This window comes from Diceros bicornis, chromosome 18 (genome assembly GCF_020826845.1).
Source record: "Diceros bicornis minor isolate mBicDic1 chromosome 18, mDicBic1.mat.cur, whole genome shotgun sequence".
In the NCBI taxonomy this organism is placed as follows: domain Eukaryota; kingdom Metazoa; phylum Chordata; class Mammalia; order Perissodactyla; family Rhinocerotidae; genus Diceros; species Diceros bicornis.
The window spans coordinates 26,748,247-26,763,890 of NC_080757.1; the positions used below are offsets into that span (position 1 = coordinate 26,748,247).

General features: G+C 35.0%; 1 protein-coding gene across 7 annotated transcripts in view; it reads left to right on the forward strand.

Moving 5' to 3' along the window:
* BCAS3 (BCAS3 microtubule associated cell migration factor) overlaps window positions 1-15,644 on the forward strand; it is a 559,119-nt gene that overhangs the window by 132,845 nt on the left and 410,630 nt on the right. For all 7 annotated transcript variants that reach the window (XM_058560481.1, XM_058560485.1, XM_058560483.1 and 4 more), the window contains exon 10: window positions 12,574-12,650. In XM_058560481.1, coding sequence (XP_058416464.1) covers window positions 12,574-12,650 — 77 coding nt within the window. The remainder of the gene's footprint in view (window positions 1-12,573; window positions 12,651-15,644) is intronic.

Here is a 15,644-nt window from a genome sequence, read left to right on the forward strand (position 1 = left end):
GGGTTCAGACCCCGGGCGCGCACCGACACACCACTTCTCCGGCCATGCTGAGGCCGTGTCCCACATACAGCAACTAGAAGGATGTGCAGCTATGACATACAACTATCTACTGGGGCTTTGGGGGAAAAATAAATAAAATTATAAAATAAATAAATAAATAATGGAGATATTGTCTTATAGAGCCTATTTACATTGTAGTTTTTTTAGGGGATAACTAAAAATAGGTTTTCAATAATTCAGTATAGAATTTTAAAACAAAAATTAAACTTAATAGTAATTTTTCAGCTTAGATGTTCTAATAAGATTTTGCATAAAATGATGCAGATATAGCTTATATCTTTAATTGTATACCTCTACATGAGTGAAATTCGTTTCTAGTAACATGAATGTCTGTCATTTAACTAAGAAGTGATAGAAATGTATTTGTTTCAAATAAAGACCTACATATAAGAAGAATTTTTTTAAAAACCTGTGGTACTGTAGGCTATAAATACAATTTATTTAAAAAACGCTTGTTTTTGTTCCTTGATGATATTTGCAGCTTTCCTGGAGGAGTATTTTGCAATAGAATAATTTGTTTGTGGAATGTCCTGCCTTGCAGTCAACTTGCAGATTTTTCTGTCTGGCAGTAAAAAAAAAAAAAGTAAATATGTAAAGCTTTTGAATAAATTGGCACAATCAATATAGAAACTGGCACATTTTCAAAAAAAGCAATTAAATTTCATATTTTTCTGTGATTTTACAATAATTTCTCAATGAAGCCATTTATAGTGAAAACACCTTTAAACAGAAGAAGAGAGACTAAAGTATGTATTCTTCTTAGTTTTCATTCTTACTTGAAATTACGAAGTTCTGGCAGAAAGGTGAATTTTTAGTTCCTTAAAATGGTTAAATGTACCTTTGATTTTCAGTAATTTTGCTTATTTGATAAACATGTAGTCATTTAGTGGTGTAGCTAAAATATTGTATTTTGTTAAATTACTAACTCCACAGAAATACCATTTCATCTCCTATGAATGTCATTTTTTAAAAAAGTTTTATTTTGGGAAATATATATGATTATTTAAAGAAAGTAGTAATAACAAACCACCGTGTACTTATCATCTAGTTTCAGCAATCATCAACTCATGGACAATCTTTTTCATTTATACCCTTCCCCAATTATTTTGAAGCATAACCCAGACATTATATAATTTAATCTGCACATACTATTATCTATATCTAAATGATAAGAACTTACAAAATCATGTTTTATGTATTGCCGAATGATCATATAATTTATCTTCTAAACTGAAGTCTTTTGATTTGAATAAATGCGACATTTGATTTAACTCTGGTCAACAAGTGTAAACTAGAAATGTCCTGGGACAACAGGGCCATGGAGTCATTTTGTACATTTCCTACCAACTGAACTCCCAAGGTTTTTGGCATACAAAAACTTTCTTTATCAAAATCCAATATCCTTGCTAAATCTTTGTTTCTGTAACTCATTTTCATGCTGCTTGTTTTACATTTCCTTTCAACCACTCGCTATTCTCAGTTCTTTGCAGATGCATTGTTGCCTTGTTTTCCTGCTTGAAATGGTCTTTCGCTGGAACCCTCTCTCCCCACAATGTCTTAATTCTGCGTCTTTATAGGCCCAGTGTAGATAGTGGTTCTTTTTTTTTTTTTTTTTAAAGATTTTATTTATTCATTTTTTTCCCCCCAAAGCCCCAGTAGATAGTTGTATGTCATAGGTTCACATCCTTCTAGTTGCTGTACGTGGGACTCGGCCTCAGGTTGGTCGGAGAAGTGGTGCCTTGGGGCGCGCCCGGGATCCGAACCCGGGCCGCCAGCATCAGAGCGCGCGCACTTAACCGCTAAGCCACGGAGCCGGCCCTAGATATTGGTTCTTATGTGAAATATTTCCTGACCCCCGTAGCATAAAGCAGCCTCTCCTTTTCTAAATCCCCAAAGATACCAATTCCCAAAGTCTGTCCACAGAACACTAGACCTTCAACAAGCTGTGCAAATCAGGATGGCCTGGCCAAATATACTTAGGAAATGCTGCCTTCTATTGGAGAATGGCAATGGTGATTAGCATTTTAATCTGTTTAATTTTATTTACTACATTTCTATATTGCCCAGATTGATTTGACCTCTTATGTTACCCAACACCTTTTGGGAAGGCTTTTATAACGTAAAATCTCTGCCTCTGTTAAAATACTTTCTATCTCGTTGTATGCGTTTTCTGTCTACTTGTTCTGTCTTTACCACTAGACAATAATCTCTTTGAGATCAAAGTTATTCAGCTTTATTTGGATTAAGGAAGTAAGGTCCATCGTGGAAAGTATAATATATCCATTATGTTCTAGCTAACTTAAAAATATCACTGATGTTTATTTTTGCTTCTTGTAATAAGAAAACTCAGTTCACTAAAGATGAAAACATTTATCATGACTATTTTCTGGTTTCAAAGCATCAGTGGTCCTTTTCCAAGTCGTTTAGTTAGCCATAATGCTTGAGAATGTAATGCAATTCCATCAAAAGTTATCAGTTGAGGAAAAAAATTATTCATATAGGATCAGTACTGATCTCTAGGGAAAATGATATAGGTCTGAGCTGAAAATTAACAAGTAAGTGGTGGATATTTAAAGGAATGAATATATGTATGCATATATGAGCGAAGTTTCTCTCTTATGTATCATGTTGGAGTAAATCCAGAAATTTTCTAAAGTGAATTTATTTGAAAATTATATCTTTATAGTCATTAGCTCTTGAGTATCTCTCCAGTATCTGAAGTATTTTTTCCCCTTTTGGAGTAGGAGCTTCTTTTTTATGAGCTTTTAGCAAGCTCAAAATATCAATTAAGTTTGATAAAAGTGAATGGGAGATTGAGTTATTACTCTTTCTTAATGCCTTTGTTTTTTCTTTTTTTAGTACATATCCTTTTGGAACGTCTTTGCCGTGTATTTTTAAATGCTTCCCTCCACATTACTGGACCCAATGAATAATCAAAACAAATATTATTAAAGTATTAGTCTCTCTTGCATTCTGTGAATTGTTCACGATAGGAAGAAGACATCTGGAAGGATCAACAGTGTTTCTGGTATTGCAGTCAGGTGCTTTATAAGTGGCATGCAGCTTATAAGTAAGTCCTGGTCAAGTGACTTGAGGCCCCCAGTAGTGAATTTTCAGTAATTCCTGATCCATTAGGATTATCACTTATTCTCTCAGGGTAGTGTTTGTAAAATGACTCTCATGGTTTGGGGATGCCATACAGTCTATTTAGTCTGTATTTCATTAAAGCTGAAATGTATGATACTTAAAATATTGAAAAATGGGGTAGTACAGTCAGTCATGTGTTGCTTAACAATAGGGATACATTCTGAGAAATGCGTCATTAGGCGATGTCGTCATTGTGAGAACATCATAGAGTGTACTAAAGGAGAACAAAATTTGCACCTGAAAATGTGTCTCTTTAACATGAGGATTATTTTAGGCTGATTATTTATTTTTGTGTGTGTGTGATTTATTTATTTTTTTCCCCCCAAAGCCCCAGTAGATAGTTGTATGTCATAGCTGCACATCCTTCTAGTTGCTGTATGTGGGACGCGGCCTCAGCATGGCCGGAGAAGTGGTGCGTCAGTGCGCGCCCGGGATCCGAACCCGGGCCGCCAGCAGCGGAGCGTGCGCACTTAACTGCTAAGCCATGGGGCCAGCGCTAGGCTGATTATTTTTAAGAAACAAAAGACTCAGAAGGTTTTTCTTGTTACTGCCCCCTTAACTGCCTAAAAGAATTCAGGTTAAAAAAACCTGTCTTAGGAAGTGAGCTATTACCTTAGCATAACGTGACCTATGTGGTAGACAGGGAGGAACCTAGAAAACCTGTTTGTTGGGCTCCCCTCTGTGTTCTTGTGTTTCTGTGTGCCCAAACACTTGTTTTCTACATGTTTGCTCCTTTTCACCTACCTGTGAATTGCCTTCCTTCCCTTTGAAGTCCCTGACTCTCCCTACCCCCAACAATTCTTTTGTCTTTAGCTGAGGATGGTATTTAAGGTGAGGGCTTCAGCCGTTTTGGTAAGTTACTTTTTCTGGGTTTCTCCCATGTATACATGTTATTCAACTTTTGTTTATTTTTCTTCTGTTTATCTGTCTCATGTCAATTTAATTCGTAGACCAGCCAGAAGAACGTGGAAGGGTAGAGAAAATTTCTTCCTCCCCTACAGTACTTACGCAAACCTAGATGCTATAGCCTACTACACACCTAGGCTATATGGTGCTAGTCTTATGGGACCACTGTTGTATATGCAGTCTATCATTGACCAAAATGTCATTATGTGGCACATGACTATATAAATGTACAACTGTCGTTTCTGGGGATAAATGATGGAATAAGTGTAATGAACTGTGTATTAAAACCCAGTGATATCTTTTGATGACAGATGTTTAGTATAGTTGTCAGAAGGCAGGATAGTGCCTAACCTTGGGAGACTAGGACTGGAAGAGGGTGTGAGAGGGAGCTTTTGGGATTCTGTGATGTTCTATTTTCTGTTTTGGATGCTGCTTATATATGTGTATATGTTTACTTTGTTGATTTGGGTACTTCTATGTGTATGTTGTATTTAAATACATAGTTTACATTAAAAAAGTTCAGAGGAGCTGGCCTCATGGCGTAGTGGTTAAGTTCGGCGCGTTCCACTTTGGCGGCCCAGGTTTGCAGGTTTGGATCCTGGGTGTGGACCTACACCACTCATCAGCCACACTGTGGCAGCAACCCACATAGAAAGTAGAGGAAGATTGGCAACAGATGTTAGCTCAGGGCTAATCTTCCTCAGCAAAAAAAATACAAAGTTCAGAAAGCATCAACAGCAACAAAAGTTTGTGATTTCTCTCCTCATACTCTGAATACTGTTTATTGTAGAATTTCACAAGTCTGCCCAACCTCTTCATCTGTGAATACCCTGACTAATAATAGTAATATATCTCATTTCATACTTCCATTAAGAAGTGTTTCATTCCTAGTTACATGTTATTTTACTTAACTCCAAAACCCTAGAGAACAGATTTATGTGAGTGATGTTAGGTTGGTAAGATTGACGATATTTGGCAAATATGTGTATGAAGGAATTTAGCTTCTTTTCTTTGAAATACAGCTTCACCTAAAGTAATTTATAGCAACATTTCAAACAAAATTTAGCATGACCTAATATTTAAAATCAAGGGAAAAATGGAGCCATTTCCTAACTTGCAAGAAGCTTACTTTCCTCTAATCTCTGGATCTTCTCTCCCATTCCTTTACACAGACTGAAATTTTTGGCTGGTGGAAGGAGGCATGGTATAGATTATATGTGCATCTCTGAATTTGGGTTATTCCATGCATATAAGCCAGTTTTGCCTAGGGCACTGAGAAGATGCAGGATATAGGGATTGGAAGACAGGGGAGCCAGTGGGCATACTGAGAATAGCATTTGTGGTAGTCCATTTTGCCATGCCACATAGTTTTTTTCCATTGATTGATTTCTAGTTCTTAAAGAAGTAGGACCAAATCACACGTAGAATGACAAATTCTTCACCTAATGAGAATATTGTTTTGATCATGCAAGCATTTAATTTCTAAAATAGTTTGAAAAGGTCTTGTATAATACAATTGTGAGTGCCTTAGTTATGTATGAATACAATGATGGGACTGTAAAATAAGTAGAGACAGCTGTGTCCATCAGAGAAAGCATCATGGGAATTTGTACCAAAGGGTGGAAGGATGAGGTAAAGAGAGCTGACAGAGAACTGGAAAGGGAATGCAGCCAATATGATGAGAAAGGAGACCCCTTTGTATTTGGCTGTACGGAAAAGGTGGCCTTGAGCAGCTGTTTGATGTGGAAATCCAAAACCCATTTATGGTTAAGAAAACAAAAGGCAAAGACTGATAGATGTCATTAACAGTCATTTCCAGTGTGCTTAAATTAAAAGATAGCTATGAAGTCTCCAGAGAGACCAAAGGATTGTATAGAAAGTAACTCTTTCCATTGGCCTCTGTTTTTACTTTGAGAAGGAAAATTTATTGCTTACAATCCTAATGTTATTTCTTAGTGTTAGTATGTGTGTTCTTCATTTATGTTAATGATGAATAACAAATGTAAGGAACGAATTTAAAGAATCTTTAAAATGCAAAATTATTTTCAATTTTGGAAAGAGGAGCTTTCCTTTTTATGTTCAGAAGCAAATTTGTAACAATTATAAGAAGGGATTGGCAGGTTAATGTGAGATCTAAGCCCAGTTCAAGTAAAAAGTCAAATCTATCCCTGTTCTTTTGGGTCCCCACGTGTATATGGTGGACTAGGCCACCATGATGTTTTCACAGCTTAGGCAGGTGCCCAGTACATAGTGGACGTTCAGTGAATATGTGTGCAATGAACTAACTTGTGACTTTCCTACTCTCTGCGTGTAATTCCTACCCATTGAATCTTACAATGGCAGTACTCTTAAATTCATAACGTTTCATATACATGAAAAATAAAGCAAAAACAAATCAGAAGTTTTAAATTCAAAGCTCATGGAACCTTAAGAGTGTCGTTAACCAGCTGTTAGATGGTCAAATAAATCTCTGAAGTGGTATTTAGTATTTTATGTGCTTATGTCTTTCTGGAGAGAGTGTTCATAGATTTTTCTGGACTTCATAGAGTATATGGTCTTTTGTGCCTGGTGTCTTTCTCTGAACATAGATATAATCATAGTTCATCCATGTTGTAGGATCTATTAGGTTTTATTCTTTTTGTATTCTTTTTCTTTTTTAATGACTTAATTTTTTTAGAGCAGTTTTAGGTTCACAGCAAAATTGAGCAGAAACTACAGAGATTTCCCATATAACTCCATCCCCACACATGCATAGCCTCCTCCATTATTAACGTTATTCACTCGAGTGGTGCATTTGTTACAATGGATGAACCTACATTAACATATCATTATCACCCAGAGTCCATAGTTTACCTTAGGGTTCACTCTTGGTGTTGTACATTATGTGGATTTGGATAAATGTATGATGACATATATCCATCATTGTAATATCATAGAGAGTATTTTCCCTGCCCTAGAAAACCTCTGTGCTCTACCTATTCGTCTCTGCCCTCCCCATTCCCCTTTGTAACTACTGATCTTTTTATCTCCATAGTTTTGCGTTTCCTAGAATGTCATATAGTTTGAATCATATAGTATACAGCCTCCTCAGATTAGCTTCTTTCATTTAGTAATATGCATTCAAGTTTCCTCCATGTCACTACCCAGCTTCAAGATTTATTATAAAGCAACAATAATCAAGACAGTATGGTATTGGCAAAAGAATAGAGAAATAGATCAACAGAACAGAATAGAGAGCTCAGAAATAGATCTTTGACAAAGGAACAAAGATAGTACAATGGAGCAAAGATATTCTCTTCAACAAATGGTGCTGGAACAACTGGACATTCACAGGCAAAAAAAATGAATCTAGACATAGCCCATACATCCTTTGCAAAAATTAACTCAAAATGGATTATAAATTTAAATGTAATACACAAAAGTATAAAATTTGTAGAAAATAACATAGGAGAAAACCTAGATGACCTTGGATATGATGATGACTTTTTAGATACGACACCAAAGGCAGAATTTATGAAAGAAATAATTGATAAGATGGACTTCATTAAAATTAGAAAACTTCTGCTCTGCAAAAGACAATGTCAAGAGATTGAGAAGACGAGCCACAGACTGGGAGAAAATATATGTGAGACACATCTAATAAAGTGCTGTTATCCAAAATATACAAAGAACTCTTAAAATTCAACAAGAAGAAAACAACCTGATTAAAAAATTGGCCAAAGACCTTAACAGATACCTCACCAAAGAAGATATACAGATGGCAGATAAGCATATGAAAAGATACTCCACATCATGTGTCATCAGGGAAATTCAAATTAAAACAGCAGTGAGATACCACCACACCCCTATTAGACTGATGAAAATCAAGAACACTGACAGCACCAAATGCTGGCAAAGATGTGTGGAGCAACTGGAACTCTCATACATTGCTGGTGGGAATGCAAAATTGGAGACTGTTTGGAGAAGAGTTTGGTAGTTTTTTACAAAACTAAATATACTCTTATCATATGATCCAGCAATCATACTCCTTGGTATTTACCCAAAGGAACTGAAAACTTATGTCCAATGTAAAAACCTGCCCACAGATGTTGATAGCAGTTTTATTCCCATTGCCAAAACGTGGAAGCCACCAAGATGTTCTTCAGTGGGTAAATGGATGAATAAACTGTGGTATATCAGACAATGGTTATTATAGTCTTCATTTCTTTTTATTGCCGAGTAATATTCCACTATATGGATAATACCACATTTTATCTATTCATCAGGTGCTGGACATTTAGTTTGTTTCCATTTTTTGGGCTATTAGGAATAATGCTTTCATGAATGAAAGTTTTTATGGTGATATATATTTTCACTTCTCTTAGGTATAGTATTTGTGTGGAAATATGTTTTCATTTCTCACGTGTACGTACCTGGGAGTCAAATTGCTGGGTCACACGGTAATTCTATCCTTAACTATTTGAGGAGTTGCTAGGCAGAGTGACTGCACCATTTTACATTCCCACCAGCAGTGTATGAGGGTTCTGGTTTTTCCATCTTCTCGCCAATGATTGTTGTTATCTTTCTTTGATTATAGCCATCCTATTGGTATCTCATGAAGTGGTATCTGATTATAGTTTTGATTTTCATTTCCCTGATGGCTAATGATGTTGAGAATCTTTTCATGTGCTTATTTGTTGTCCAATATCTTCTTTGTCAAATTTTATATTGTTATTTGTCTTTTCATTATTAAGTAGTAATAGTTGTTTATATTCTCAATACAAGTCAGTTATCAGATGTATGTTTTGCAAAATTCTCATTCTGTGAGTTGTCTTTTCTGTTTCTTGATGTCCTTTGAAGCACAAAAGTTTTAGTTTTGATGAAGTCCGATTTATCTATTTTTTCTTTTATCACTTGTACTTTTGGTGTCATACGTAAGAAAGCATTGCATAATCTAAGGTTATGAAGATTTAACCTCTTTACTTTTAACTTTTTCATTTAAGTTTTTGACTTATTTCATGTTAAGTTTTGTATGCTGTGTGAGGTCAGGGTTTAGTTTCATTCTTTTGCATATGGATATCCAGTTAACCCTTCATCATTTGTTGAAAAGACTGTTTTTCCTCATTGACTTGTCTTGGTACCCTTGTTGAAAGACAATCCGACCTTAAATGCAGACATCTGTTTTTTTCAAAAAGATCTGAAATCTTTTGAATTGTTCTTACTGAGAAAAATAAGGCAGAATGTTACAAAGAGTAGTTAAATCCTTTATTTTTCAAAATAAGTTAAGGTCACCTCCCCGTTAGGACCAACTTTCTGGGAAGATGACATCTAAAATTGCCTGCATCTCATGTGCCTTTTAAATTACGTCTTTAGAATGGAAGAATCTTCATTCAGTGTGCTTTTCTTGGATTTTACCTTTATTTAAATTTGGAAATCTGAGTTTTTTAATGTCCAGTTGTCTTTTACTTTGTTCACAAACATTATAAACATGTTAGAATTAGTCCTGGTATTATGGAAGTTTGGGTTTTTTTTCCTTCACTTGTTTTCAAAGTTTAGCTGGAGGCAATGGTTAATCTTTAAAGGAGTCATGCTTATAAAGTGGGGATAGTGCTGAGTGGCCAATGTTCTGCTGATTCCAGCTGTAAAATGTTTTTTGAAGAGCAGAAAAACAGTTTGTTTTCATTCCAATACACTGTAATTCTTGAGGTCCGCTGAGTTTCTAAAAACATTGACTCAAAAAGTGAAGTGAAGAATTGTAAACTACTTTTTTCTTTAGTATCCTTTAGTATTTGGAAAGGAGAATATACTTATTAGGATCTTTTGCAGCAAAATGGTTATCAGAATTGATTGAGAGTTAGATTATGTGACTTTAAAGTTCAGGAGATTAGCTACCTTAATTTAATGCTGCGTATCACAGCTATTTATTTCTGTTTTCCAGTTGGTTCCTTTTTTTCATCACTTTTTACAAGGGGGAAACGTTCTTATAGAGTATATTTATACTCATTTCTCCAGTTCTGAAAATATCTATGGAATATGTGTTGCACATATATGAAAGTACATTTTTGTATGAATAAGATTAGTTTACTCAATGGGAGTGTAATAATGAAATCTATTACATAAATATTGCAAAATATATGTTAAAGTGTGTTGTCTTTGTACTATTTTAGTGGGCCTTTCTCCTGTGTATGTATCCATGGTATGGGTTCATAATATGCATTCAGTGGATATAATAATGTCACAGTTACCCAGAAGTCAATTTTCCAAAACCCCAAAACATCCCAAACACACCTCTTCAAACGTTGAAGTGAACAAAAAGTTTTTTTAAATGATGAGCAGAAAAAAAAAAGCTTATACCTTTTCTTTCATATGACATGTGGGCTTTCTCTTAGGGTCATTATCTTCTTTGTAAGTTCTTTATCTTCTTTAAAAATGAAAACTCAAAGTAGATGGTAGTTGAAAGAGCTGAAATGAAAACTATTGTGTAATGGAAGCAACAGCAATGTGTGCTTCTAGTGCTGGTGAAACAGCAACGCTAACATTTCAGAGTGATGACCATTGCTACTCAAAAGGATTTCTGAATTTAGGGAAGCATGTAATATACATTCAAGAAAGATTTCTATTAAAAAATGGCTTTATTTTTTTTATTTTTTTTTTCCCCCAAAGCCCCAGTAGATAGGTGTGTGTCATAGTTGCACATCCTTCTAGTTGCTGTATGTGGGACGCGGCCTCAGCATGGCCCGAGAAGTGGTGCGTCGGGGCGCGCCCGGGATCTGAACCCGGGCCACCAGTAGCGGAGTGGGCGCACTTAACCGCTAAGCTACGGGGCCGGCCCTAAAAAATGGCTTTAAAATGAAATCTGGCTCTTAGCCGAACACACTATCTGAATATTTGAAAATTTTTCTTGTGTAGATGACTTTTTTGCCAGTGCCTTATAAGTATGCTTTGATTAATTTAAGTGCATTGTTTAAATTATTTAAACATCTTTAATAAGCTATTTTTCAGATATTATTCTAGGCAGGGGAGATTCAGCAGTGAACAAAACAGACACAAATCCTTGACCTTACATATTCCTCTAGTCAAGAGGGAAGAAGATAGAAAATAAAGAAACAAAAAGAAAAAATAAATATATCACAGAACATATAAGTTTTTATTTTTGACAGTAAATGTCAAAGTAGTTAATTATTGTTCTTTTTCTTATTAATAAGTATGCTTTTGAATAAAAGACTGTCATACATTGATGACAATAACATAGACTGGGACTTTCGGCTGGGTAGGGTATTGTCAGGTGTGCAGTTTACAATTCAGATCATGCTATTTTTTGCTATTATGCTTATGTGTTTCATGTAATTTAGCTATTTTTTGCCATGGCTTCCCATGACAAAGTTTATTGGTTATTGTTATAAAATTTTGTCTGTCTCATGATTGTATAAATTTAGATTCCAAATCTAGACCGAAAGTATGAAATAGATAACCTCAGTTTGATCCTCTCGTGTACATTTTAGAGAAAAACATTTGTGAAAATATTAACCAGATACTTGTGGAGTGATAAACCAGGAGTTCTTTAGGTTAGGCCTTTTGTGTTCTTTGATTCTCCAGTCTTCTTTGAGTAGTCCCTTTAAAGCAGTTTTGTGAGACAGTGGAATATTATTTTGCATAGTTGACAGATGAGGGTGTTAGACTCAGGGACCTTATTGTCATAGCCAAGAGGGGAGAGGCTGTAGGATGACTGACATCTTGACTGAACTGTGTTGTGTCTTGGTTAGTAGAGTTCAGGAAGATGGCCTTGACGTTTCTTTGCATGGATGGTATCCACCACTGTTAGGAATATTTATTCTTGTTGAAAGGAGAGAACTGCAAAATAATCCTTCCTACTAGTTTGTTATTGGCTGGGCTGAAAGCAAAAAAAATGAAGTTGAGTACTTAATGTGAACACATAGGGTTATGTAAATTAGTTCCCCAACATTTTTCTACTGAGGCACACTTTGTGGATTACTTCTCCTCATTGGCTCCATACTTAAGTACTTGGTTTTTTTTCCTACCATGGTATTGTCATTTCCTTTTAGATGTATGTCTTCTTTATCTTTTGACCTTAAATTCTTGAACCAATTGTATCCTTTCTCTTTCCTCTCTAAACATTCTTGTTTGACTTATGAAGTTGTAGACTTATGAACTTAAAATGTTCCTCTTAGCTTCTTGTTCTAGGAATAACTGCATAAAATGCCCAATGTTTCTAAAAGTGATCACCAGTTCTTCCCAGATTTGTCTCTTATCGGAACAGAGTCAAAACCAAAAGGAAACTGTAGAGGAGAAAAAAATGAACCTCATTTAGCTATTAAAATAATGACTAACATTATGGGAATTTAATGTGAGACTTGAAAAAATAAAAGCATTTGATTATTTTGTTCTTGTGGCATCAAAATATGATGCACAACAGGAAATTTATTACAAAATTTCTCAATATTGCCATTTGAAATTTTTCAGGCTGCTATCCTTGTCCAGGGCCCAACATGAATCCTGTTGCTCTTGGGAGCCGCTGGCTGGCTTATGCAGAAAACAAGGTAAGGCATGGCCCGTATTTTGATTATTTGTAATGGAGCAAGTGTTGAAGAATTTTCCAAAGGTGATTACCGACCAATAACGTATGGTTTAACTTACTAGTTTGCTTTGTTTGGTTTGGTGTTGGTTTTAATTGGGGACCCAGTAATTGTCCTATCTCCTTTCTTGTATGGAATCAGTATTTGGGCTCAACTATAATTTTCTAGGCTTAGTTTTATATGGAGAACTTTACTCCATTAATCTTAGAGCACAGCATTGATATTACCACAGTAGTTTCTGTGGAGCTAGAAATCAGAAGGCAGGAATGACTTCTGTTTTTATTGGTAGATTGGAAACCTGAGGCATAGAATAATTTAATTGACTTTAGCTATATGCCTACAACTAAATCTAAACAAGGATTCAGCCATTTGTCTTAACAGTTAAATCAAAGATGTTCACATTTTGTTGAATTTTCCAGTTATTTATCAATTTCATTTATCTAGTAAGGTCATCATAGTGAATGAACATATTATGTTTATACACTGAAAGTTTTATTTATGTCCAATTCAAATCAAAAGGCAAATTTGAATTTTCAGAAAGAAAAAGTGAAATCCTTTTTAAGCCATTTAGTGCCCTGCATGTGAATATAGAATGAAATCTAAAAAACACTACAGATCTAAAATAAGATTTTCATTTTTTGTTTCATTTTTGCTTGTTTGTATAGTTATTGTGTATTGAGAATAATTTGAAATAATGTTTAGTGAAGAGTTCTTAGCACAAGTCTGGATATGGTAAGTACAGTGATTATTTGTTGAAACCACAGAGGACGTAAATCCCTAGCCTCTGGAATTCACAAAATCCGGAAACTACTGAAGAAAGTTATTTTTCTAGATGAATTCTTTGATGCTTTTTCCAAAATTCTGTCTGCCACAGGTAGATATTTTGCATCTTACTGAATGCCGTATTGATGCTCCATCCTGTTCTTTCTTTTGATTTCTTGATTCTCTTTTCAAAAAAGACAAGAGGCATACAATTCACTGCGGTGACGTAATGGTATCTTCTAATGTTTACACCTGTAATAGATTTCCTTGCATACTGGAGACATTCAAGAAGATGCATAAATTGTCCTTTGGCTCTTGTAGATGTATTCTCACGTGGTAAACTACCCATTTAGAATTGTAGGTGTTATACAAATAGTTAAATATTGTTTTCTAGCAGAAGGAGCTCCCTTCATAGATGCATAGCCTGGATGTATGCCACTTGTCTTGCTTTTGTGGAGATATGTGTCAGTAATATCTAGTGTTACATACAGAGACCAGAAAGTTTAAAGAGTTTACTAATCAGATGGTTGTACCATCCTTTGGAAGAATTATTTCCAGATAAATGTCTTTCCATAGTATTTACATAAGAGCTAGTGTTAATTAACAGTTTCTGATTGTTTTGGCTTTTGGGCGGAGTGTGGAATTGCAAAATTTAAATTTTGAAGTAACAGTCTCTTTAGTGAAAATGCTCTTTAACAAAAATTTTAAGTAAGAGGCCAAATATCTTGATTGGGTTTGTTTTTCAATGCCCCTTTTTAATATACTTTTAACCCGGAAAACTTACAGAAAACTTGCAAGAATCAATATAGTACAAATAGCACAAAGCACACTCATGTACCCTTTACTCAGATTGACCTCTGAACCGCTTCAGAGTAAGTTGCATGTATCACATTACCCCTAAATTCTTAAGTTATTGGCCAATTTAATATTGATAAAGTACTTTTATCTAATTTATAATCCATATACCAGTTTTGTTAATTAACCATATCATGTCATTTGTAGAAATTTTTTTTCCTGTAGTGGAGGATCCAATCTAGGATCAGATATGATATTTTGTTGGAATGTCTCTTTCGACTCTTTTCATATAGAACGTTACACAGTCTTCCTTCGTCTTTTACAACATTGATAATTTTGTACAACGCAACCCCCTATCTCTACCCTCTACTCTTTTTTTTTTAATAGGATGATTTTTGAGTTTTTGATGTTTTCTCTTGATTATATTCAGGTTATGTATTTCTGGCTGGAATACTACATGAGGATTGTTCTGTGCTTCTCACGGCATCACATCTGGAGGCACATGATATACATCTGTCCTTTATTGGTGATGCTAATTTTGTTAAGGTCTTGTCCAATTTCTGCACTGAATAATCACTATTTTTTCCCCTTGTAACTAGTAAGTAATTTGGAAAGACTGTGCACATATCCTGCTTTTCATCAACATTTTAGCCTAATTTTAGCATCCATTGATGATTCTTGCCTAAACCAGTCTTTACTAAGAGGATTGCAAAATAATGATTTTCCACCTTCACTCTCTACTTTTACCAGTAAGCACTTGACTTGCTATTATAATCAAGAACTTTCCCTTCTTTTCTATTTTTCTATATCTACATTTTTGACATGGACTTACGGATTTCTGTTTTTTCAATGGCTTTTCATTTTTTTCTGTCTTTATTTTGTTTTTAAATTGTTCCAGAGCTGATCAGTGAGAGCCCCTTTAGGCTGGTTCTTGTGATGTTGTGACATGCCTTCCTCAAATTTTTTTTTTTTTTTTTTTTTTTTTTACTATTTCCTTACTTGCTATCATAAAACATGTCCAAGTTCATCTTGTACTTGCCCTGTTTCAGCCTTGGAGATCTGCTACTTCTGATTCTCCTGGTTCCTTTTAGTGGGCAATAGTATTAGATAGTAAGCTTTGTCTGGTAGGTGTGCTCATTGTTACTGGGATGTTTTTGCTTCTAGACCCTTTCAATGAAGAAAGTTTGGAAATGTATGCATATTATATATACATATATACTTCTATATACACATAAATACTACACACATATATATACACACACACACATGTGTACCTATATATACACATATACACATACATGTTTTGGAAATGAAGAATTTACATTGATCCTTCCACGGGATTCTTTCTTTTCATCCCCATTTCCTATTTAATATGTACTGTGTTTTTGCATAGGAGGCCCT